The sequence below is a fragment of the Aythya marila genome (genome assembly GCF_965140915.1).
Source record: "Aythya marila genome assembly, chromosome: 15".
NCBI classification, from domain to species: Eukaryota; Metazoa; Chordata; class Aves; order Anseriformes; family Anatidae; genus Aythya; species Aythya marila.
The window spans coordinates 432626-457307 of NC_139056.1; the positions used below are offsets into that span (position 1 = coordinate 432626).

At 40.0% G+C, this 24682-nt stretch overlaps 1 protein-coding gene across 3 annotated transcripts in view; it reads left to right on the plus strand.

Moving 5' to 3' along the window:
- The first annotated feature begins 1088 nt into the window (after positions 1–1088).
- TXNDC11 (thioredoxin domain containing 11) overlaps positions 1089–24682 on the plus strand; it is a 30847-nt gene continuing 7253 nt past the window's right edge. Inside the window, exons 1-8 of one of the 3 annotated variants that reach the window (XM_082772314.1) lie at positions 1089–1317; positions 6149–6365; positions 7077–7174; positions 8671–8800; positions 15703–15796; positions 17888–18000; positions 19169–19369; positions 22931–23720. In XM_082772314.1, coding sequence (XP_082628440.1) covers positions 1172–1317; positions 6149–6365; positions 7077–7174; positions 8671–8800; positions 15703–15796; positions 17888–18000; positions 19169–19369; positions 22931–23720 — 1789 coding nt within the window. In that variant the 5' untranslated portion in view covers positions 1089–1171. Of the gene's footprint in view, positions 1318–5785; positions 5858–6148; positions 6366–7076; positions 7175–8670; positions 8801–15702; positions 15797–17887; positions 18001–19168; positions 19370–22930; positions 23721–24682 lie in introns of those variants that run through there. The other 2 variants (XM_082772315.1, XM_082772316.1) reach the window with 2 other exon arrangements.

The following is a 24682-nucleotide window of genomic DNA, read 5'->3' on the forward strand; positions in this document are numbered from 1 at the left end:
TTTTCAGGCTGTTGACTTCAGCATGATCAACACCTCAGCTCTGATGTGTGTGGTGCTCAAGATTCCCTTTCCTGCAGACCACAGGTAATGGAAGCCATCCACGGGCTGAGATCAGTTCTGACACATGAGCCTTTGGGCTTTATCGTCACTGGAATTCCTATTTGTTTCATTTTGGCTTCTCTGCAGATCATACTTCCAGCTTCAATTTTGTGTTAATTCAGTTTTTGTTTGTTTTTAAATGAAGCATCTTTCAGTCAGTCATTCAAAATAGCTAAAGTGAAGTTTCTCCTCCCTTTTGTTCTCCATGCCTTACCTCTCCCTCCTCTCAAGAGTATTTTTATTCTCCTCTCTTGGCTCACGTATCTAATTAGAAGAGCTTTAAGAATGACTTAAATAGTTGTAAGAATGACTTAAATATGTTGGCAATATACTGTGTATGTAAAAAGTGTTGAACCAAAGTTCAGTGAGATCCATGCAAGTGACAAGCCTGGATGTTATTTCCCTTTCACTTTACGAACTAAAAGCACAGTGAATAATATTAAACCAACACCCTCAGCATGGGGGAACTTGTGTAGTAACTATTCCTCGCAGACTCGGCTGGGGTGCATTTGAATACAATGTACAGTACGCATACAAAATTAGCTTGGTGCTTGAAATACCACCTGTTGTGATGCTAATTTTTTACATTGTTTGTAATAAACTGAGCTTGAAATAGAGTACTAAGACACTTATTTCTGTGACAAAACCTCATTGTATCGTTGCTTTCTCAATTTTATGCTTTCCTTGTTTAATGTAAGTGCTCTGTAAATTATTGGAAGTAATCCTAGACAAAACTAAACATGAAAGCCTTCTTCTATATGGACAGTGTGAGAGCTTTAATTAATCCGTGGGGGAGGGGGGGAACAGCTTCCAGGGGGGCGTGCGGTCCTGTCAGGAACGGAGGGAACCCCTGAGGAGGAGGACGAGGAGGGGGATCCCCTGAGCAGGCGGAGTTCCCTGAGGCGGAGGAGGAGGAAGGGCGCAGCCTCCCCGCCCCTCCCGGCCGCCTCTGCGCCTGCTCGGGGCGGCGCGACGTGGCGGCGGCGGGTTCGCCGGCTGCCGGGCGGGCGGCGGGGAGCTCCCGGGGCCCGGTGTCCTGCAGGCCGGCCCCGCCCCGCCCCGCCCGGGTGTGATGTCGTTATGTGGCGGCCCCGGCCCTGCGGCTGCCTCCAGCCCGCGGCCCCGCGCCGCCCGCATGGCGCGGCGGCCCGAGCTGCTGTGCGGCGCTGCCATCGCGCTGGGCTGCGCCTTCCTCGTCGCCCTCAAAGTCACCTGCAGGTAATGGCGGGCCGGGGTTGGTAGCCCCGGCCCGGGGCTCCCCCCCTTGGTGGTCGGGCGCTGGGCCTGCTGCCGGACGGGGTTTCTTCGTGGCAACCGGCCTGACCCCAAGGGCTCCGGCCCCTGCCGCACCGGGGAGGGGCGGGGGGAGGGCTCGGTCCCGTGGTGCCACAGCTGGGCCACGCGATTCTGGGCCCTAAATCGGGATCCGGGTGCCGTGGATGGGATTTTAGGGCACGGTGACTCCTGGCTGCGTGCTGTGCTGGGGTAAGGGCGTTGCTTTGGGGTCCGGATTTGGGTGCGGGAAGGTGGCACGGGGCTGGCTGCCTCCCTGCTGCGCGGAGGCCGACATGTGTTGGCTGAGGGGCCCTGCCCGCAGGGAACGTGGCTGAGAAGCGCCGAGGCCTGCGCTCGGTGTTCCTCCCATGGGTCTGCCCGAGCCAGGACGGACCTTTAGGCTTTGGTCAGTGTCGTGCCTCCAACGGCCGCTGAACCACAGTCATTGGACGCTCAATCATCTCCCTGTTCAACTGTCCATTACTATAACATACATAATACGTTTTTATTGTTTTTTCTCCTGTGCTGGACACTTACCGTGATGCTTTTGTTCTCTTCCTGTGCCCCTTTCTTCAAAAACTTGCATGTCCCTTTCATTTCAATCCTAGCTGTATATGAAAGCTGACAAGTTGCTCCTGGAATGAGCTTCTCACCGCTCTATACTCTCAACAGAAAATTTGGTTACAGTGTTTTGGCTTTTCATAGTACAGTCAGACAGAAAAGCTAATACTGGGAAAGTGTTCTGCATTGTGTTGCTGCCAGAAACAGAAAATTCAAGTGTACAAATTCCATGTGCGATTTGGAGGATGGTTAATTGTACACATTAACTATGACTTAATGCTTAATTTCTCAATTCACATCAGTTCAGTTTGTAATCAAGTCTCAGCACCCAAGTACAGTTATATGTTGTAAGTGGCAGGAACTTCTACAACCCATGAATAAAGTGTATGGAAGGGAAAATTCCCTTACTACAAGGGAATCTGCTAGTGGGGACCAAGGTATTGCAGGTTTGTAGACACTCAAGGAACAGCCAGCTGCTGCCTGAGCTAACATGTAATTGTGAAAAGTCTGCGGTGTAGAGCCTGAACTATTTCTGGTACCATGCAAATGTCTTTTGAGGCAGCCTTACGACTTGGCAGACGAGGGGCCTGATCAAAAACATGCTTGCATGTGCTTTCTGTTATTATCAGGTCGTTCTGTTGAAATGAGGCTTAGTTTGTATGTAAAAACTATGTGAAGGTCCTGTGCTATACATCAGAGGGAGGCACTATTGAGCAAATCAGAGTAAGAAGCTGGTGGCTCTTTGTTTGTTGTGTGGTGCTTTTTTTCACAGAATCATCTAGGTTGGAAGAGACCTCCAAGATCATCGAGTCCAACCTCTGATCTAACACTAACAAGTCCTCCACTAAACAATATCACTAAGCTCTATGTCTAAGCATCTTTTAAAGACCTCCAGGGACGGTGACTCAACCACTTCCCTGGGCAGCCCATTCCAATACCTAACAACCCTTTTGGTAAAGAAGTTCTTCCTAATATCCAACCTAAACCTCCCCTGGCGCAACTTAAGCCCATTCCCCCTCGTCCTGTTGCCAGGCACATGGGAGAATAGACCAACCCCCACCTCGCTACAGCCTCCTTTAAGGTACCTGTAGAGAGTGATAAGGTCACCCCTGAGCCTCCTCTTCTCCTCCAGGCTGAACAATCCCAGCTCCCTCAGCCGCTCCTCGTAAGACTTGTTCTCCAGACCCCTCACCAGCTTCGTTGCCTTTCTCTGGACTCGCTCGAGCACCTCGATGTCCTTCTTGTAGCAAGGGGCCCAAAACTGAACACAATACTTGAGGTACGGCCTCACCAGAGCCGAGTACAGGGGGGCAATCACTTCCCTAGCCCTGCTGGCCACGCTGCTTCTTATACAAGTCAGGATGCCGTTGGCCACCTGCGCACACTGCTGGCTCATACTCAGCCAACTATCAACCAATACTCTCAGGTCCTTCTCTGCCAGGCAGCTTTCCAACCACTCATCTCCCAACCTGTAGCTCTGCTTGGGGTTGTTGTGCCCCAGGTGCAGGACCTGGCACTTGGCCTTGTTGAACTTCATGCAGTTGACCTCAGCCCATCGGTGCAGCCTATCCAGATCCTCCTGCAGAGCCTACCCTTGAGCAGATCGACACACGCACCTAACTTGGTGTCATCTGCAAATTTACTGAGGGTGCACTCGATGCCCTCATCCAGATCATCGATAAAGATATTAAAGAGGACTGGCCTCAGCACCAAGCCCTGGGGGATGCCACTAGTGACTGGCCTCCAACTGGACTTGACTCCATTTACCATGATTGGGCCCAGCTATCCAGCCAGTTTTTAACCCAACAAAGCGTACGCCAGTCCAAGCCACAAGCAGCCAGTTTCTTGAGAAGAATGCTGTGGGAAATGGTATCAAAAGCCTTACTGAAGTCAAGGTAGACCACAGCCTTTCCCTCATCCACCCAGCGGGTCACTTTGTCATAGAAGGAGATCAGGTTCATCAAGCAGGACCTGCCTTTGGTAAACCCATGCTGACTGGGCCTGATTGCCTGGTTGCCCTGCAAGTGCCGCGTGATGACACTCAAGATCATCTACTCCATGAGCTTCCCTGGCACTGAGGTCAAACTGACAGTCCTATAGTTTCTATAGTTCCCCAGGTCTACCCTCCGGCCCTCTGTCCCTTCTTGTAGATGGGCGTCACGTTTGCTAGCTGCCAGTTGGCTGGGACCTCCCCTGATAGGTAGGACTGATGATAAATTCATAATTACTAGAGTTTTTTTTTGTTTTGTTTTGCTTTGTTTTGTTTTCCCTATTTGAGGATAGACATGTAGTTCCTGAATCATTCGTGCTATGGTATATCTTCTGTTGACCTATTTTACATATTTTCTTTAGAGCCAATTTCCTATGTCATTTTTAAGGCTTATGCTGTCATACCCTGTGTCCATCTGTCTGCCCATTCACCATAACTCTTGAACCGATTGTCCACTTCCAGTTTAATCCAGTAGAGGAAGCAGAGGTTTTTAAGCAGTATAATGAAAGTGGACAACCTGAATATGTGTAAGAGGAGAAATTCTCATTTAATGTCTCCTAAGAAGCAGGTGTCAGTGTGAGGTTAATGCTTATGGGCTGCGTTTGGCTTTCAGTGCCTACTCAGCACGTGGCCAGTGAGTTGGGGTAGTGCTTCTGTACAGGGAAGAAATGAGTGGTTTGGCTAAAAGTGGGGTGAAGGAATGGGAGGGAAACAGGAACTGATTTGAGGGGACCTAAGAAACCAAGGGCTGGGGAAGAAGGGTTAGTGAGGGGCGAGACAAGAAGGACCCAAAATAGAAGTCCATGGGACAAATGAGATTTTTGGCCATCTGCGTGAAAACAAATTGGTTTGTGAGTAGTGGAATTAATGAATTGTGTACATGAGGAACCAGTTTGTATTTTAAAAACTCTGGATTTGATATGAGAAATGCCTCTTATGTTTGAATTACGAACTTCCATAACTTTTAGAAACTTTTAAGTCTTGAGCTTTAATTATGTACTAAATAACCTGGAAATGAGAGGAGCTGTTGGTTTTGTGGATCTGTTTTGTTAAAACACAGGCACCAACCAGGAAGATCGTAAGATTTGAAAATGTAGCGGTGTTACTAAGAGGTTGCTTAAAGTATGAATTTAACAGTGTTCAGGGCTCAATAATTTATTGGTTACTAACATTCTAACCTGAAAAGAATCAAAAGAGGTTAAAATAAAAATATTTTTATGTTTAGCTTTTTGTTGTGATACAAGGCAGAGAAATGCATAATCTTTCCTAAAACTTCCTGTGAAGGAGAAACTATGGCAAAACGGATCAGTACAGTGATGTGGTCCAGTTTTTAATCTAATTTGCTGTAGTGTAAATATAGCTAGTTCAAGAGAACTAAGAAAAAAACAGAAAGAATACAATCATACACTTGTGTTTAAGGCAGTTTATACCACTAAACACTTCTGAACACGTTGGAAATGCTGAATTTTGGAATGGTTGATTCTAGATTTGATAGAAAGCAGTTTCCTGAGCACTTAGTTTATGCTCTTGGTACTGTTGGTCAAACTTGTTTCTCTTAAGAAACTTTTTCTATCTAAATCTTACATTGTATAGTCTTTAAACACTTACTGGTAAGTTCTTTTTGCTGTAGATGAAACATGCCCTGAACAGAGTTTGTGATCCCTGCTCTAATCACTGACATCAGTGAAGTAAACCAATACACATTTATATAATGCTAAAAGTCATTAGTAAAAACAAATATTTTTTCATAATACAGTACAAAAGAAGCATAGAATACTTCAAAGCATAAGCATAGTAATAGTCTCTGTTCATACAAACATCACAAATCTTTATGACCAGTGTCTCTTCTCTTATCAGGGTGCTGTTACCTAAAGTACAAGTGTTAAAAGAGGATGAGGCCAGGGAAGAAATCCAAAGAAATCACTCTTCCTGGTAATTTTATGATCTGCAGCAACCAGCAATAAGAGTGTGAGCTAACACAGCCATAAACTGAGTGCATGTTATGACAGTGTTACTTTCTGAAGCTTGTTAATAAGGGTAATCATTAGATTTTAAAGTATTTATTGAAACTAACTCAGATAATTGAAGTTGTAGTCATTTTGCATCAATTCTTAAAGTTTTGTCATTGCATGACATTCACTAATGTGAATGAGGGCTTTGGGCACACTTTTTTAAACTCCTGTTTTACAGTCTCAATAAGCCCTCTTACCTTCCTTCCCACAGCCGAGCAAAAGACGTAACAATGCCAGCAAAGCTTCCCATGAATTTCTTCTCCACGAGATCTCCAGTCATTGATTTTTTCCGGGGACAATTAGACTATGCAGATCACCTTCGTCAGGATTCAGAAATTGCATTGTATTTCTTCTATGCACCGTGGTGTGGGCAGTCTGTTGCAGCAAGAGAAGAAATAGAACGTGTGGCCAGCAGGTTGTCAGACCAGGTAACTCTAGAGAAGATGCGAATCTTAAATGTGACCTGATAGCCTCCGTTTAGAGATCAAAGAGCTGATTTCTGTCAACCCATGGGCACCAGTAAGACCTGAATGTCTGTATCTTTGAGTAACTAAGCTAGTCATCTTTACATACGTAGTGTTAGAATAAATGGAGAAAACCTGTGTTATTTCTGCTCCTGAATGGAGAGCCCTGCAAGTTTCTTCTTAGAAGTGTTTCTGGATTTATTTGTGTGCCTTCAGACACAAACAACAGGGAGTTTGCCTCCAGTTCCACTATCACTGGAGACAACAGTAATCATAAAAGGCCTTGTAGCCCTTGCATTGCTGTCTGTCGGGTGATTACCTCTGAACACATACAGTTGTCCGAAACCTCCACTCATTGAGCTGCTTTATGCAGAATAAGTTATCAATATGGGTTATGACAAAGTTAGTAGATTTGGAGGATTTCGGTTAGGAAGCTTAAAAACTAGAAGTAAAAGTGACCATGACAGATTGCTATTACAAAGAAGTGACCAACAAAAGCAGGAAACAAAAGAAAAAAAAAAACTTGGATGATAGAATTAAGAGGAACAGATATGGAATACTGCCTTGAAAAGTCATTTAAAAATAGCAGATGGAACAGATTGGAAAAAAACATGCTAGATAAAGAAAGTCACAGTAATGTACTTCGCTAGCTGTGAATTTTTATCTGCTTTGCAGGTGCTGTTTGTGGCCATTAATTGCTGGTGGAACCAGGGGAAATGTAGGAAGCAGAAGCATTTCTTTTATTTTCCTGTGATACACTTATACCACCGGAGGTAAGAGTTTCATATATACAGTCTGGCTTCTTTATTGGTACTTCGCAAAACAGAGGTTTTTTTTATAAAATGTTGCATTTTCAAGGTGCTGCATCTACAGTTAAACAGATGAAGAGGAGGAGATTCTGGGTGAAGCTCATTATACATGCTACTTAGGTGTTGAGAAGGGCTGTAAATGTCAGTTAAATGACATGCTGCTCAGTTCATTGTTCAGGAAAATTTGTAGTGCACACGCACATCTCCTGGATATTCTCTCTCCACAAAATTCAGATTTATATTTTTATTTTAGATTTCTGCCTGCTCTGTAGGTGGATTATATTAACTGGTCCCAATGTTTAGCAGCAGCCAAGTATGTATTTAAGGGCTGTTGAAGGTAGTGGAATGTAGGTGCATGTTTAAATGGAACTGTATACTGAAGGTGTTCTTCTAAATTTGAATTTCACACTCATTTTTTAATTCTCTAAATGTTGAGATACCATCATATAGTATTCTATATAATCTCGTTTTTATTTTTCTAGCATTTGTATGTTTTTTTTGTGTGTGTGTGTGTGGAGCATAAAACACTTTTCTAATGCTAGGTGCAATAAAGTTGGATGCTGTGTAGTTTCTCACGTTTTTGCTTGTGCACCTGAGTCTTGCACTGCAGCTGTCTTCCATTACAGAGGCTGATTTTGTTTGGTTTGAGGATTTATAAATTGAGGAGAAGCAATCCTTATCTTTGTCAGCTGGACTTTGAATCACATTAAATCACATTAAATTGCTCAATGGGAATGGACTAATTCCTCGTGCTTTTATGTTTGATTTCTTTTTAGTTTGTGATGCTTTGTCCAACCTAATGATAGCAACTCAGATGCAGGCTTTCAAGGTGATGGAGGAGCACTGGAGGCCATACTCCCAAGGCCCCCATGTTTTAGGACCACCTGATGTGGTGTGGGCTGGTCATGGGTGGCTGGGAGGAAGCTGTAGACTTGCTCAGTCTGTCTGTCAGCAGTGCGACTGGATTTGTCCATGCCTTACTGAGGTATACTTGTAAATGTCTCTGTAAAGAGATCTTGCACCTTTTCAGGTTGATACTGTTTGAACTAGTGTAAAAATGTAAAAATTAAAGTGAAAATAGTAGCATTTTTTCAGATCTGTATTTTTAAGTCACATGTATTTACTTGGACAAAGCAGAAAGATGTCTCTGATTACCTAAGTCATTCCTGGCTTTTACCAGCTTCTGCAATGGGACTCAGAAGCGGTCCTCATCCCTTTGTCCTCACCAACACATCTTGCCTACCCGTAGTCACTGCAATTTCAGTTTAGGAGTGTAAGCTGTACTACAGTAACACTGTTGTGTAACACAGCTCCTCTATCAGTTACAGAAGCCACTGATAATTGGGGGCAGTTCCCAAGAGGCTGAGCATGCTGTTTGTATAACTCTTCTCTCTGCCACCCCCAGCAGGGACTCTTTCTATTTCTAAGTCTTAATGCTTTATTATTTTTTTTGGTACTAGTTTTGGACCAATTGAGTACAAAGGCCCTATGAGTGCTGTTTATATTGAAAAGTTTGTTCGCCGGGTGATGACACCACTACTCTACATCTCGTCTCGATCAAAATTACTAGATTTCCTCTCAAATTATGAGGTACTTGTCTCTCTTCTCTAGCTTTACTGCAGTGGTTCAGAAAGGATTTGACTTGTTTTACGATTAAATTTTATCTGCTACAAAGTACTAGTTTCTTTCCAGAATCTTGAAATCAGTGCCATGTAAATTTTGTTGAAATCATAAATACATGAAATGACAAATTCATAATGCTAGTTCCCTGTGTAGTGCTTACCATAATTCAGTGATGCTGTTAATTTGCAGGACTTTATTACACAGAGGCAAAAATCATAATTGTAACCTCATAAGAAAAAAATAAATAAACACATGAATAAGAAAAATGGGAGAAATATTTTCCCAAAAAATCTTGCAGTCTGTTGGAAAAACATCTGAGAAATATGTAATAATTGTTTTATTTTTTAAAGGAGCATTAAACCTTTCTAATAAGATAAGTCTGTAAAGTAAAAACAAATGTGAAAGCAGTTAACATAATGACTTCTGACCTCTTTGTAAGCTCTTACTTTGTGATCTCAGTTCACTGGTGCCCTGTGTTTAATTAATTTTCATTTTTTTGTGTTCAGAGGTGTCACAATGGGTAGCAGTACTAGTGGGTTAATAACTTCCAAATGGACAAAACGCACTTAGATCAGAGTCATTGGTAATCCCTTTGTAACCGTTCATTCCTGTAGTGCACAGTGGGAAATATTATAATGTTACTAAACTCCCAGCTACTGGGGCAGAATGGAAGACCTACATGACCAAGTGATTCTGTAGTAGTGGCCAGCACACTGGCCTTTCCAGTGTTTCAGAATGAAGCCCAGTTCCTCTTTGAGTTATCTCCTGTTCTGCCGCAGGATGGAGTGCGATGTGTGCTGTTAGGTGAGAGCTGCCATGGCAAAAGGGGGTACACGCTTGCAGTTACCATGGGTCGGTGCTGTGCTCTTTATTGTTTAGTTCATCCAGCTAGAACTACTCATGGGTTTCATTTGTCAGTGTTTCAGCAGGGACTTGGAGTCAGGAGTAGCAAGTTCTGTCTCTGCATCTGCTGCCGATACTTTCTGTGATTGCAAACAGTTCTGTTGTCCTTCCTGTGCTTCAGTTTGCCAGTCTAAAGCTTCGTTACTGGTTTTCTACCTCCTTTGAAAAACAGCCGTGCTTGGGTTTTGGGAACTGGGGCTGTGTTCTCTGAATTATTCTTGGTAGTCTGCAAAGGGCAGCTAATAAGCATAGTGCTGGTAAGCTGAAATTTGCTTTATAGTAGGATGTGTGCTTCCAGTGGAAAAGACTAAAATATAAGAAATCTATGGTGGGAAACCTTTTTTCTTTTTTTTTGAAATACTGCTTAACAATTGAATGTCTATTTGTACTTACAGGCTATGTTCAAACTTCCTTGCTTCCTGTGCTTTAATTCTATGGCTCCAAGTTCCCAGTCTCTACGTTCAGTATTTATTTGTTCTTTTTCCTTGAAAGAACTATGAGTTTTCTGAGCTGTTGTGATGCCCTGCCTGTATTCATTTAAGGCTGAGGTTATTCCCCAGCTGGTGGCACTAGGTACCCAGTGTCTTGCCTCTCTAAAGTTAAGCCAAAGGGGATACTGCACAGGGTGCCTGCTGTGTTTGTAAGATCTGTACAGGGAACAAGTGTGGTGGTTTTACCGTGCTGGGCAGCTGAACTCCACCACAACCGCTCTCTCACTCCCCCTCCTTAGAAAAGGAGGGGAAGAAGTAAAGGAAAGAACAACTCACAGGTTGAGATAAGGATAATTTAATTAAAGGGGAAAAATAATTATTAAGGAAAGATTATTATTAATTAAACAATTTAAGTAAAGGGAAAAAAGGGAAAGGGGAAAAGGGAGAAGGAAGGGAAAAAAACAAAACAAAACAAGTAAAGGCTGTGTGGAAGTGCAGAGGAAAGAAATTACTCTCTACTTCCCACAAATGAGTGATGCTTGACCACGTCCTTGAAGCAGGGCCTCAACAAATGTAGCCAGTGTTGCAATGAGAGCCCACCCCTCCCCTCTTCTTCCTTTTTCCACCTTTTACTGCTGAGTGTGACATCATATGGTATGGAATATCCCTTTGGTTGGTTTAGGTCAGCTGCCCTGGTGATGTTCCTTTCTCACTTTTTTGCCCACCCTCTAGGAGGATTAGAGAGTCCTGATGCTGTGCCAGCACTGCTCAGCAGCAGACAGAACACTGGTGTGATACCACTGCTGTTCTAGCTATACAGGTGCAGAGCACAGCACTGTATGGGCTGCTGTTTTGAATTTGATATTTTATATATAAAAAGGGTTAGTTTTCAGCAGAAGGGAAAGGGCAGAGGACTGTAAGTAGATCTTTGGGACATTTTGATCAGTCTCTGCTGCTTGATCTTTTCTTTGTTATTTCTTTGTTGAAAAGCTAATTAATTTGGAGTTCACAATAGTTTCTGAAAGATTTGTCATTAGTATCTAATCTTCAATTGTGTGTTCTGCTAGAAAATAGATTCTGCAGACTTAGGTTAGGGATATTTGCTTTTCACTTGAAAACTTCTGTCAATAATAGAAAGGGCTGGGTTGGAAGGGACCTTAAAACCCACCCAGTTCTCCCCCTCTGCCATGGGCAGGGACACCTCCCACTACATCAGGGTGCCCAGGGCCCCATCCAGCCTGGCCTTGAACACCTCCAGGGATGGGGCACCCACAACTTCTCTGGGCAGCCTGGGTCAGGGCCTCACCACCCTCTGAGTGAAGAATTTCTTCCTACCATCTGATTTAACTCTCCTCTCTTTCAGTTTAAAACTATTCCTCCTTGTCCTGTCATTATCTGACCGAGCAATAAGTTGCTCTCCCTCTTTTTTCATAAGCCCCCTTTAGGTATCGAAAAGTTGCAATGAGGTCACCCTGGGTTCTTCTCTTCAGGCTGAACATCCACAGCTCCATCAGCCTCTCTTGGCAGGAGAGGTGCTCCAGCCCTTTGATCATCTTTGTTGCCCTCCTCTGAACCTGCTCTAACATCTCCACATCTTGCTTATGCTGGGGGCCCCAAACCTGGTCGCAGGACTCCAGGTGGGACCTCACCAGGGCAGAGCAGAGGGGGGACAGTCCCTTGACCTGCCGGCCAGCCCTCTGTTGATGCAGCCCAGGATGCAGTTGCCCTTCTGGGCTGCAAGCACACACTGCTGGGTCATGTTGAGCTTTTCATCCACCAGAACCCCCAAGTCCTTCTCTGCAGGGCTGCTCTCGGTGAGTTCCTCTCCCAGTCTGTGCTCACGTCCAGGATTGCCCCGGCCCTGGTGCAAAAAGGATGCTTTTGAAGCTGATCCCAGCTGCACTGAGCCAGTGCATGTTCTTGGCTGTTTCATTCTACTTCTGCTGTATCTGCTTTTTAAGACCTACTAGTAGTAAGGTCTCCTAGATTTTCTGTCCAAAAACAGCACTATGTAGAATTTGGAGTAGACAATAAGTTGGTAAGTTATTAGTATAGTAGGTGAGTGATTCATACGCAAAGTGTCATGTTGAGCAGGAGGTCTTCTCAGCACGTGTTTCCATGCTAACGTGTTGCTGTGCTTATCTTGTTTCCAAGGGCACTTTATTATTGACTGTCAATTTACTGATAGCTGGGACTTCAAGCCTGGGATTGTCCTTTTTCCATTTAATCTGTAAAGCTTTTTATGCTTTAATCATCTGCTCAAATTCCAGTAGTCAGTTTTTGACAGAAAAAGGGTCTAGCAAGGCAAATCAGGAGCTCTACTCACACTCAGTCAGGTGCTGAAATCCATTAAGCATGTTAACATGTTTGAACTAGAAAGGTCTGTAAAGGTATCAAATTAAACATTTACATCGTTTTTTTTTAAGTTAAAGCATATAAAGAGATACTGCAATCTAGTAGTTAATCTTGTATTCAATTTTTAATTAGCATGTTTTTATTTCTAAGAAATGTTCATGAACACAATCCAGCTAAAAATAAGGAGCAAGTGGTGTCATTTTTATGGTGCATCTGTTCCCCAACCAAGTGATGAACGTGTTGATGACACAAGAGGGCGCTCAAACACTATGAAAAATGTTGACTTGAAGGTTGAGATTCTGCATTTTCTGATGTTGATTAGTTTTTTTATTGTTTGTGGGATGATACTAGTGCACAATTAAAATCAGATAAAAATTATAAATTGTTTTTTGAGAGCAAAGGAAAAACATCCTAGTTGGAAAGTACTTACAATTGTGGAATGTATGGGAAAGTTTAAGTAACATCAGGAGAAAGATGTGGTTCCTACATGCCTGTTAGAACACGTGCTCAGACTCCTTGTGTTTTATTAGCTGCAGGGATGTGGTGGCTTCGTTTGAATCCAAACTGGCCTGTCTAATTCCTCATCTGACTAACACAGCTACTAGAAATGGCCTCTTCCTTCTGAGGCACAGACAAGAAACCTTGCTGCTTTTGCAGTTGGACAGAAAGCTTCACTGAGCTGTGAGAATTAAACATGCCCAGGGAGCATGTTGCTTTCTGGCATGGGGAGAGAGAGGGAAAGAGGCTGTCTCTCTGGGAGGTAGCTGGTGTGTCTTAGCTTGGTGTCAGCTTGCTTCTGTGCTCCACGTGTGTAGAAATGCTTCCTGAGCGTTAACCACCATGTGAGGTCTGACCCAGACGTGGATTTGACTTTGCTGTTGTGTTTGATGCTGATGTTAAATGATGAGGTGACCATTTACTTTCTGTCCTGGCTACATAATATCACTAACATCATTAGGAAATGAAGAAGCTTTTACCAAGTTCATTCATCTAATAGCAGTCAATACAACTGTTTCTTTGCATGTAGTATGGGTTCTTCTGTCCCTCTAAATATGACATTTCTCCTTGCCTCTTCCTGTGTTCTTTCCTGTGTTTACAGATAAGCTGAGGCAGGAATTGCATGTCAGCACAAGTCTGAAATAGACATGATCCAGCCGGAGACCCATCAAGAAATAGGCTGCACTACAATTAATAATTCTGTATTTTCATATATGAGCTTCATTTAGGAGATGATATTAATGAGTTTTCAATTTTGAAACATATCAACACTATCCCACTGTCGTTGGACAATCATTAAAAGGCCATTACTTAAACAGGTTACTGATTAGGCACGTAGCATGAGTTAACCTACATAAGGCATATATTCTCCCCCTATACATGTAGTTTCTTCTTACTGAAGAAACGTTTTATAAAAATGACTCGTGGCAGCACATTCTTCAGGCAGTGCATACAAATCTTAACCCTCTGTGGATAACAGAGCTAGCAGTCAGAATCAGAGCCTCACCATTTAAAATAATTTTATAAATGTTTCTAGATCTGCCCCTTTCACACTTTGTCAATTTTGACTTCTCTTTCATTCACTGGGTGGTGCCATAGGTTTGCTTCTCAGAGTAATGGTATTGAAAAATGGTCCTAGGAAATGGGAAGCTATGAATCTTTAATAGTTATCTGCCCCCTTACTTTTGTTTACTTTACTTTACTTGACTTTAAAAGTTTTTATGAGATTTTTTTTACTTAATTTTATATTAGGAAAGATCATTAAAAAAAAAAAGCAATTACAATGAATGCTGTTATATTGCTGTATTTTTTCCTTTTTAATTTATATTTTTATTTTCTTCTTGACAACTGTTACTGGGTAAATTTGCCTAATTGTTCTACCTCATTTTTATTGTTGATAATTTTCTTGGCATACTTCATAAGAAATCTTTATGAGCAAGGGTCTTGTGTTTAACATTCACTTTTTGACAGGACAATTCCTGCGTGAAAGAACAGGTCAGTAGTTGGAATGGAGATGTTTTTATTGGTGAAATATCCCAAGATAATATTACTAATAGCAGTAATAGGCAAAACATTTGTCCATGTTTTAAAACAAATTTTTATATGTAAAAGTTAAATAAATAATTAAAGCATTCTATGAAATATAAAAAAAAATATATAGGTGGGAAGGCTTTTGCCACATAAATGGGTGATCAGTGAATCTAGAATCATTTGTCCCACAGTGATACCTGTGCTCTTGCTCTGTGCATCAAATGCCTTCTCTGGTGGAACTGGGAAACAAATAACACAGAATAACCAAATCCCATCACTTACTCTGTCCTAAAAGTCTATTAGATCAATTTGAGTGGTGAGGTAAAAAAAAAAAAAAAAGTGATTAATAATCAGTGTTAAGTTTTGCAGAATATAATCTATTAAGACCAAAATTTATTTGAAATTCTGGAGCAGGAGTCTATTCTTCTGTCTGTTCCATGTCAGCTTCTCCCAGATGCTCTTCCTGAATTTAATCGGATGCCATGCAGGCTTGGTACCTGACAAAGACATGAGGCCTATTCAGAGCTGAGAATTACAATTTGTCTGGCAATTTGAAGATCTGTTCTTATGTATGGATATGCAAGTGGGATGTGGGTCTCATTATTTTTGTGCAGCTGTTCTCTAAATCTCAGGAACAACATAATGAAAGAATTTACTGACTGATAATGATAGGACGTTAAGTTGGCTCAGCAGTTCAATTATTCACTCAAAAAAAAAGTGTAAATTCATATGTAGTTGTTAATTACATGCAACATAGTAAATAATTAAAATGTTAAGTTCTTGATAGTTAGAAAAATCATCTTTTATATTTCAATTCTGAGAAAAGTCTTTATGATGATTATTGTTCTTATGATTCTCAAATTAATTTCAAAGCAAAGATTGTTTTTAGAGAACTTTAATAGCTAACACAGCAAATATGCAGCTTGAAACTCATTCCTCAATAGTCATAAACCCCTCTCTTGTGATATGTAGGGTTTAACAACATCCTTAGTTTGATTGTTTGATTTCCAAACAATCTTTTGATGTTAAAATATTCTTGCAGCATAAAATGACTGTTCTTCAGTAAATATTGTTTTGTTGCCTTTTTATAATGTTATGTTTCATGTATGTGTACTTGAAAACAGATTGGCTAACTAATTTTTATTCTTTCAGCCTGGAGTTATAGGATATTTTGAGTTCAATGCTTCGCCTCAGCCTCCTGGTTATTTAACTTTCTTTACGTCAGCTTTACATTCATTAAAGAAAGGTAAAAGCTTCATCTTAAAAAATATAAGGCATCTGTGAACAATTTATGCATATGGACTTCAGTGGTTCTTTACAATATTTTATAACTTGAAATGTAGTCCCTTTTGAGTGTTGATCTAATTATGAAACTATCTTTTATTACTATGTAAAGACGGCATACATTAAAGGTGTATTGTATATTTTGTGATCAGCCATCATGGAATTAAAGTATATGACAGTTTGCAATTCAAGGATATGTTAAGATACACTTTTTTCAAAAAACTAAAGGTAGCTGTAACAGATGTAACATAATCAGACTAGCACTTAAGTAATTTGAATTCAAGAGTATCTTGTGCAACAACTGAAATGGCAAGTTCAGAGGGGTGAATGCATATGTACAGAAAATAAGTGCGCTTAATACAATATGTGTAGTTTTCATAACTCTTAGAGGTTTTATTTTGGGTTTTATTATAAGTGTTAGAGATTTTATTATAAGTGTTTCTTAAAACATCAGTATTGTACACTAAATCTTCTATACAAAGGTGTAAGGTGCTCCTAAAGACTATGCGAGCTTGACTAAAAGGCTGTAAGGAACAGGCTTATTATACCCATTTAGCTAATTAATAACCTAATATAGATCACTCAGCTCTGTTGTTCTGAATACATTTATTTGAAATAAAATTATAGAGAATCAATTTCCCACTGCAGCAGTGGTTTTAAAAGCCACTACAAACGGTGGACTGGCAATTCATAATGGAGGAGTAATGCCTTCCATGTGTGTCAGTATGCTTAGCCAGCCTTTGAGTATTTCCATCTGATTAACTTGTGGGTTTTGATGCATCAGAGACTGCAGTGGACCGTTTCTTTTGTAAAATCTGGATAGTTGGTAACAGGCAGCAGCACTTCTATTTTTTTTCTGTCATCTACTTGCTAATCACCAGCACCATGCTGTTAGTAATATCTCTGTACAGTAAGTATACAAACACATTTGTTCTGCTGATGGTAAATTCCAGGCATAGATTTTATGTGCTTTTATTAGTAGCTATTATTCTTTCGTGACACTGGAGAGCTGAATGCATTTCTGGGTTACTTTGCTCTTCTAAGTGCTATTTTACAACTCAGGTTAGTGAGAATTTGTTATCTGTGTTCAGAAACATTTCTTCATGATGCACTGCTCTCAGAGAGGAATCTGTTCTGAGGTTTTCTGTCGATTACCAAGCCACGTTCCATTAAGTCAAAATACTACTTTAAAAGTTTAATGCACTGTGGTGCTCTTTAATCAGGTCATAAAGTGGTATTGTAATGTACACTATTCTTAATGTGCTTTTCCTTTTCACAAACCCCATTTTTAAACTTCACTGCATGTACTTGCAGACCCTGATTGCTTACAGATTTTTGAAAATAAATGGTCTTGAATGAGTCAGTAGTGACACAGCTGTACATTGTTCATCAAAACTATTTAAAATAAGCAGAAAGCTGCTAGTTTCTCTTCCAATGTTGATTTCACAGAAATTCAAACTTCCTTAAGAAGTTTATGATGCTTATTATCTTAATATTATCTTAAGAACATTAATTTTTTGGTAGCAATTCTTTTGTCATAAATTCTGGATGCAACTTTCTTAAACTTAAGATTAGCATATTTTAAGGATATTTCTGTCAGCAAATGAAGTAAATTGATACCATTCTTCTGATTTTTACTTTGCCTCTGACTTGGTGTATGATATAAAACCTAATCTCCTATATTTTGTTTTGTAATTTTCCCAGTTTTGTGTTGGGATAGTTCTATACAATATAAATGTGAGAAGTGTTCTGCCCTGCCTGCACTTTTATAAATCTAGAAATATTAAAATAGGTATTTAAGTGTTGCCTATTTACTGCAAATAATATACATCATATACATCTTGTGTTTCTTCTGCCTCGCTTCATCACTAATACTGGCAGTTACTATTCAGTAAGATTTTCTGTGCCTTTACACAGCATCCTTCTGCGTTTTGCTTTGAAAGGAGATGGTGTTTTTGCATTTTAAAAATAAGATCTGTATTCTTCTAAGACTTTCAGGAGAGAAGTTCAGTGTGTATAATTATATTTAAAAACTGAAAATTTGCCCTTTAAGATTACCTTGGAACAATACGCTTTGGAGTGATCACAGATAAACATGTTGCAGAGGAGATCTCACTGGTGAATTCAGGCAGCGTGTATTTGCACAGACATGTCAACACATCTCTAGTGAGTATTACATTTATGTTGTAGTAACTCTGAGACAACACCTGGAGATTGAAACTCTTGTTACACTGCAATCATAATGTCACCCGGACAAATGTAAAATAAATGGGTGTTCACAAGTGGAAAGTGGTGGAATAAAATAATTTTCTTAACTAAATGTAGTATCTATATTTATCTGAGAAATATTTCAAAAACTGTAATACACAGGCTTTTAATTTATTAAGGTGTGTATATGTCGTGGTTTAACCCAGCTGGCAGCTAAACACCACACAGCTGTTCGCTCACCCTCCCCCCTCCCTCTCTGGGACGGGGGAGAGAAATGGAAAGTGAAGCCTGTGAGTTGAGATAAAGACAGTTTAATAAGTTAGGATAATAATAATAATAATAATAATACAATGATGATAATGGTACTACTAATAATAATGTGTACAAACAAGTGATGCACAATGCAATTGCTCACCACCCGCTGACCAATGCCCAGCCTAACCCCGAGCAGTCCGGCCCCCTCCCCCGGCTAGCCACCCCTATATATTGTTTAGCATGACGTCAGATGGTATGGAATACCCCTTTGGCTAGTTTGGGTCACCTGTCCTGGGTCTGTCCCCTCCCAACTCTTGCTTCATGCCCAGCCTGCCCGTTGACAGGACAGAGCAAGAAACTGAGATGTCCTTGGCTTAGTATAAGCACTGCTCTGCAACAATTAAAACATCAGGGTGTTATCAGCACTCTTCTCATCCTAAGCCAAAACATAGCATACTACCAGCTACTAGGAAGAAAATTAACTCTGTTCTAACTGAAACCAGGACAGTATACTTCATTAATAATGTTTAAATTCACAAGGTATTTGTGACTTAGAGATTGAGCTCTTTATAAAGAAAATGTATACTAGTGAGAAAAGTAAAGATTATAAAGTTGTAGTGATAGAAGGGGTTTGCCTGGTAGAAGTCTTGTTGCCTAAAAGATTGTTTGTCTATCTGATGAGAAATTGGAAAGATTACCCCTTGGGAAAGGATATATGAAATGCTGAAGCATGCTGAATAGTGTCATTAAATTGAAAAAGAGTGTTTTAGGCAATACAGTAACAAAGCATGGTATATTTGAGAACTGCATTCATTAGTAAACAGTGTGTTTTAGTAAGTGAAAACAAATAGTTATTTTTTCTCTTTTCAAGATCTATCCAAATGATGACATGAACTATACAGCTGAGAATATTTGCAAGTGGGCTCTAGAAAATCGAGAGATGCTCATACGCTGGCTGAGACCTCATGGTGGAAAAAGTCTTCTTCTAAACAATGAGCTGAAGAAAGGACCAGCACTGCTCATATTTATACCTTATAATCCCTTGGCAGAAATTCATCCTCTTTTAGATGAAGTAAGTGAAATAACTTCAGTTTTTAACTTCAAAAAATGCTAGAACTTGAGAACTCTACCCAGGATTCTGAGACAAATTGCACTGCTACTGTGCAATACCCAACGTGGGTGAAGTGCTGTTGGGGTAAACTGTGCTCAGACTTGTTGACAAGAACTATTTTTACCTTGTGTGTTGTGGTACAGATTGGATATGACATAGCTTGAATTACTTTAAATTTTCTGTTCAGGTCTTCTTGGACTTTAATATAAAAAGATATAGAGCTAACTGTTACAGAGAGAAAAATCAATGATTTAAGGCATATGTGTTTCATAACTGTATACATTTGATGTTTCTGAGAAATGGAAATTGCCTTCCGTGAAAATAGAGGATGTTGTTTAGGAACATGAGCATATAAATCCTGAATTAGCTCTTGGTATTATGAGGGGTTGGAAATCTGTATACTTTTTCTCTATATTAAACTTCCTTTCATATTTATATCCTTTGTTAATCTGCTCTGTTAAGGATGATAGGCCTGTTTCTTGCTGTGTCAAGTAACAGTAGTAGGATCATTTATGCAGCATAGTGTCAGTTCAAGGTTCAAAGCTGATTGTCATAGTAATGAAATTATATTTGGACATCTGGTACTAGAAATCACTTTACTTTTAATTGGAGATGTTTTCTGGAATTGGTAGAGAATACTTCCCATTCAGATTTCTCTCCTTTGTGTGGCTCAAATTAACGCTGTTCCCTTCCTTCCTCCCTTCCTTCCTCCCTTCCTTCCTCCCTTCCTTCCTCCCTTCCTTCCTCCCTTCCTTCCTCCCTTCCTTCCTCCCTTCCTTCCTCCCTTCCTTCCTCCCTTCCTTCCTCCCTTCCTTCCTCCCTTCCCCCCTTCCGTTTTCTCTTTTATTCATGTAGTAGCAATCAGTCCAATTGCTCCACAGTAGGTCCCAAAGATTCTTGCCTAAATGCTTCTGAAGAAGTGACCTAGCAAAGTATCTGCTGCCTGCCTGTCAGTTCTTCCTCATGGCATGCATTTAGACAGAGCTTTTCCCTTGTCCAAATGGACTAACTCTTGACTGCTACTTGCCAGCATTTTAAAAAGGCACGTGAAACAGAGCAATAAGCATCAGTAGTACAAGCTGCCTGTGACATTCCTGTTATGGGTATTTCAGTGTTCAAAAATTCTCTTTCTGGGTGGCAGGTAAGGGATTTTATTTCACTGCTCCAAGTATTCAATTTTCTTTAAAAACACACTTTCTTAATCCATTTTATGATGAATCCTGCATGTTAGTTTGCACCACACACAGTGTGCCTTTGTCTCCTGTCAACAGTTGTTGAAAACAAGAACTTAACTTTTTCCGTTTGAGCGAGTGCTGTGAGAGACGGGCAGATCTTTGGTCTTCTGGTGCAGCTGACTTAATTCAAATAAAGACTGAGAATGTTTTTGAGTGTTGCAGAACTTGTGTTTTGTCCACCCCATTCTATTTCTTCTCATCTTCTTTCTTCCCTAAAGGTGGTTACATAGGGAAATACAGTCCTTTAATTAAACCAGACACTATTATTTGAACTCTAGCCCAACTGAGAAAACAGTCAGAGCTAATATGATATTTATATCCCGTGTGTGTTCCTTAGTTTCCTTCCAGTTTTCTTTCTCTGTCATTATTCCCATTTTTGAACTGTGCAGGACAGGAGTTTGTGTAGCTGTGTAGCTATGCAGTTATAGAAACTAACTTACCTGATTTTTTTTCCCCCGGATTATTTTTCAGCTGGAACCTATTGTCCCATTTAGTATGTCACACAGCTGTACATCACACTGGTGATCACACAGCAGTAAGAAACAAGCATTTGTGGAAGATGAAAAGCAGGGCAAAGGTTTGGAGGCAACGCTGACTAGTGTACAGAGCACCTCTGTTCTGGAATGCGTGTTTTCCACAAGGAGACCTTATTAATTTTGCAGTGTCTGAAGCAATGAGGAAAAAAATCACTTGTGGTACAACATCTAGTCAAACTAGAAATAGACAATAAAACTTAGTCAGCTACAAACTACGGTATGAGGAAATCTTTGAGGAGAGACTGGAAGAGAACTGCAATTATTCTTATACTAATCTGTCTTATTTCGGCAGACTTAATTCAATGATGCTTGTCCCAGCATAAGCATTGTAGTAACAGGTGCCATTTATTTAGATTAAGTCAGCGTAGCATAAGATGTTCTGTATCAGATTTCATCCAACTGAAAAGAATATCTACTTATATCAACATTATATCAACAATCTCATGGAAGAAGATAAAGATTATTCTGGTTGATGTTGTATTGCTTCACTTCCAATAGAGAGATATTATTGAACTTTTTTTTTTTTTAATTTTAGCTAGCTGTAGGAGTAGATGTTTATTGTAACTGTCAGGAGTGAGTTTCATCAAGCTTTGAAACCACTTGACTGTAAGGCAGTTTCACAGAATGAGAATGTCAAGTTGCATGTTGAATGCTCAGGGCATTTTTTTTTCTGGTAATAGCTCACTGAAATGGGATTTCCTATTACAAATCAGTTTTTCTGTTCATAGTCACTGCTCAAGTTTGTCTGTATAGGTAGTCAAAATCTCCAGGCTAGATTTTAGTATGAGGGGTCAAGTATATGCTTTCAGGACAAAAATACCTAACAGTGTGTTCTTAAAGACTAACAGAAACTGTTGCTGAAGTCTACATTTTAGTACTGATGATCTTGTTACAGCCCTCCTGGAGGTAATCAACACGTGTTTGATAAGTAGGTTTCCTATCAAAATGTTCTTGTGTGCGCAGTGTATGGATGTTCTGTATTTGGATTATATTTAATATGATAGATGAGGGTGAGAAAAAACTTGCTCCTTTTTCCCTTCTTGTATGTTCTGTTATTTATCTCCTAGAGAGGAAAATTCCTTCTTTGGTCTATACAAGTGCCTTTTTGGTGCCCATTCCCCCTTGGTTAAAAAAAAGAAAATGACGCAGCACAGAACACTTGCACTGAGTGGCAGGCTTCGCCCCACCAATAAGTGCAAAGCACACCTGGAGAGTTACAACTGTATGTTGTGGCTGGGTCAATACCAACATTGCTTCAACTCTGGCAATTATAGTTACCAAAGTTGTGTGCTGCCTATACCAGGAAGAATTTTTATCTTTTTATCACATGGGATTGCTTTAAAATAAATAAATTTCTCCTCATACTGGAAAAAAAGGGCAATTCAGGAACCTGTACCAATTAATTCTTTGAGTAGTGGGATTTAACCTTAAAATGTAGTGTTACTGAACTGTGATAAATATGATGTAAAGACACCTTGAGATGAATGTCATGGACTGAAAATATTTTAAATTGGATTTTTGTAGTTCTGTACATTTAATTCTTACATACTAAACAACTAACTTCGTTATCAAGTAAAAGCCTCCTATAATTGTTTTGTAAGAAGGCCTGAGAAGAGTATAATCAATTTTATTTCTGAAATTCTATTTAAAAAATGCATAATACATTGTTAAACCTGTAACAGATAACTGCATTTGAGTGAACTATGCGCAGTTATTCTTGCTTTTTTTTTTTTTTTTTTTCCCCTCTGTAGATTACCAAAGTGGCCTTGGAATACCACAGCTGTAACAAAAGCCAACAGGCTGAACCAGATCCCCAGCACATGGGGGACAATGATTCACCAGCTTTTAATTCCTATGTTCCAGATGCACATACAAAATTGGCAGAAACGTTCTCCATAACCAAGTACCCGTGCTGTAACACAGTGGTGCTTCCACAGTGGCATTCGATCTCGAGAACTCACAATGTCTGTGAGCTTTGCATTAACCAGACCCTTGGTGTCAAACCAAATACAGTCAAAGTGCCACACTGTAATTTTTTTGAGATAGAAGCAGCTTTGGACTCTTTCTACCTCCAGGAGCATACCTTTTTTCAAGTTATATCAAATACCATAGAATGCAGCAATTTCTTAAGTTTCTACAGTCCCTTTAACTATTACACTGCATGTTGCAGGACAGTAAATAGGCATTTTTTAAGTTTCATTAGTTCTGAGAAAACCATCTTTCAGACCCCTAAAGTAGTGTTTTCTTCCCATGGGAAGAAAGATAAAGATGACATCCAGAATTCTATTCCTCACATTGAGGATAGGAATTGTTTTATTCCTCACCTTCATATTAGTGGCACTAACATTACTGGTCTGAGCTGCAGGACCAACAAAACCTTGAATCTCTATCTGCTGGATTCAAATCTTTTTTGGATATATGCAGAGAGATTAGGAGCATCAAGATCTACTCATCTTAAGGAATTTGCTGCCATTGTTGACTTGAAAGAAGAAGTGCACTATGTCCTGGATCAAAATCAGTCACTTATTGGATCTACCCTGGGTATGGTTTCTATTATACAAATGCTTGAAATAAGAAAAACAAGTTTGCAACTAAGCTCATGTGTGAAAGACTTAATGCCATTCTGAAAATGACTGCTTACAAAGTGAGACTATAGTTAACATTGCTAACCTTTACTTATTCTATTCTATTTAGTAGTTGACCGAGCAGTAGTATGTATTCTACTACTATTTGCATGAACCAAATTTCACTTACCAAAAGTAACCTGCTTTAAGTGAAGTAAAGATTGAAATGTGTGACTCTTGACTGCCTGATACATCGAAGGAATTGGTAAAATCTAAACTAATGTGCTAGTGGAAAAAAAATCACTACATCTTAACACATTTGATATTAGAGAAGACACATGTTGGTTTTTGTTCTGTCATGTTGGTGCTCTGTGTACTAAAATTTCCCAGAATTTCATGAGATACTGCCCACTTACCTACAGAAACTAGCCCTTCCTCTTGTCCTCAGACTTAGAAATTATTTTAAATGTATGTTGAAAAGCAGGTGTGTTGTCAGATACAGCTCTCGTTTGCTTTTGTTTAAATCTGTTAATACTGGATTTCCTGGCTGAACTGGGGTGGAGGGGGGAAAAAAGGCAGTTGTATTCAGGAAAAAAAGACCGTATTCACAGTTCTGATTTTATTCCCAAATTACTTGGGTAAGATGCAAGGTGCCTAACCACATATATTTACCTGCCATGCTGATGTGCAAAACTGAGTCAACTTTTAAAAAATGCAGGGCTTTTTAATGTTAAAAGTGCAAGTAAACATGGAAATAAATTCAGGTGAACGTAGTATTGAGATAAACTGTTCAAGATTGTTTATCAGTATAATTCTTACAGCATTAAATTATATTTGCATTTTGCCAATAAATTCATAAGTTCATACAAAAGTATGCACAACATAATCAGAACATGGCCATTTGTTCTTAAGTTTTCCACCCAGCACTATATTCTTTTT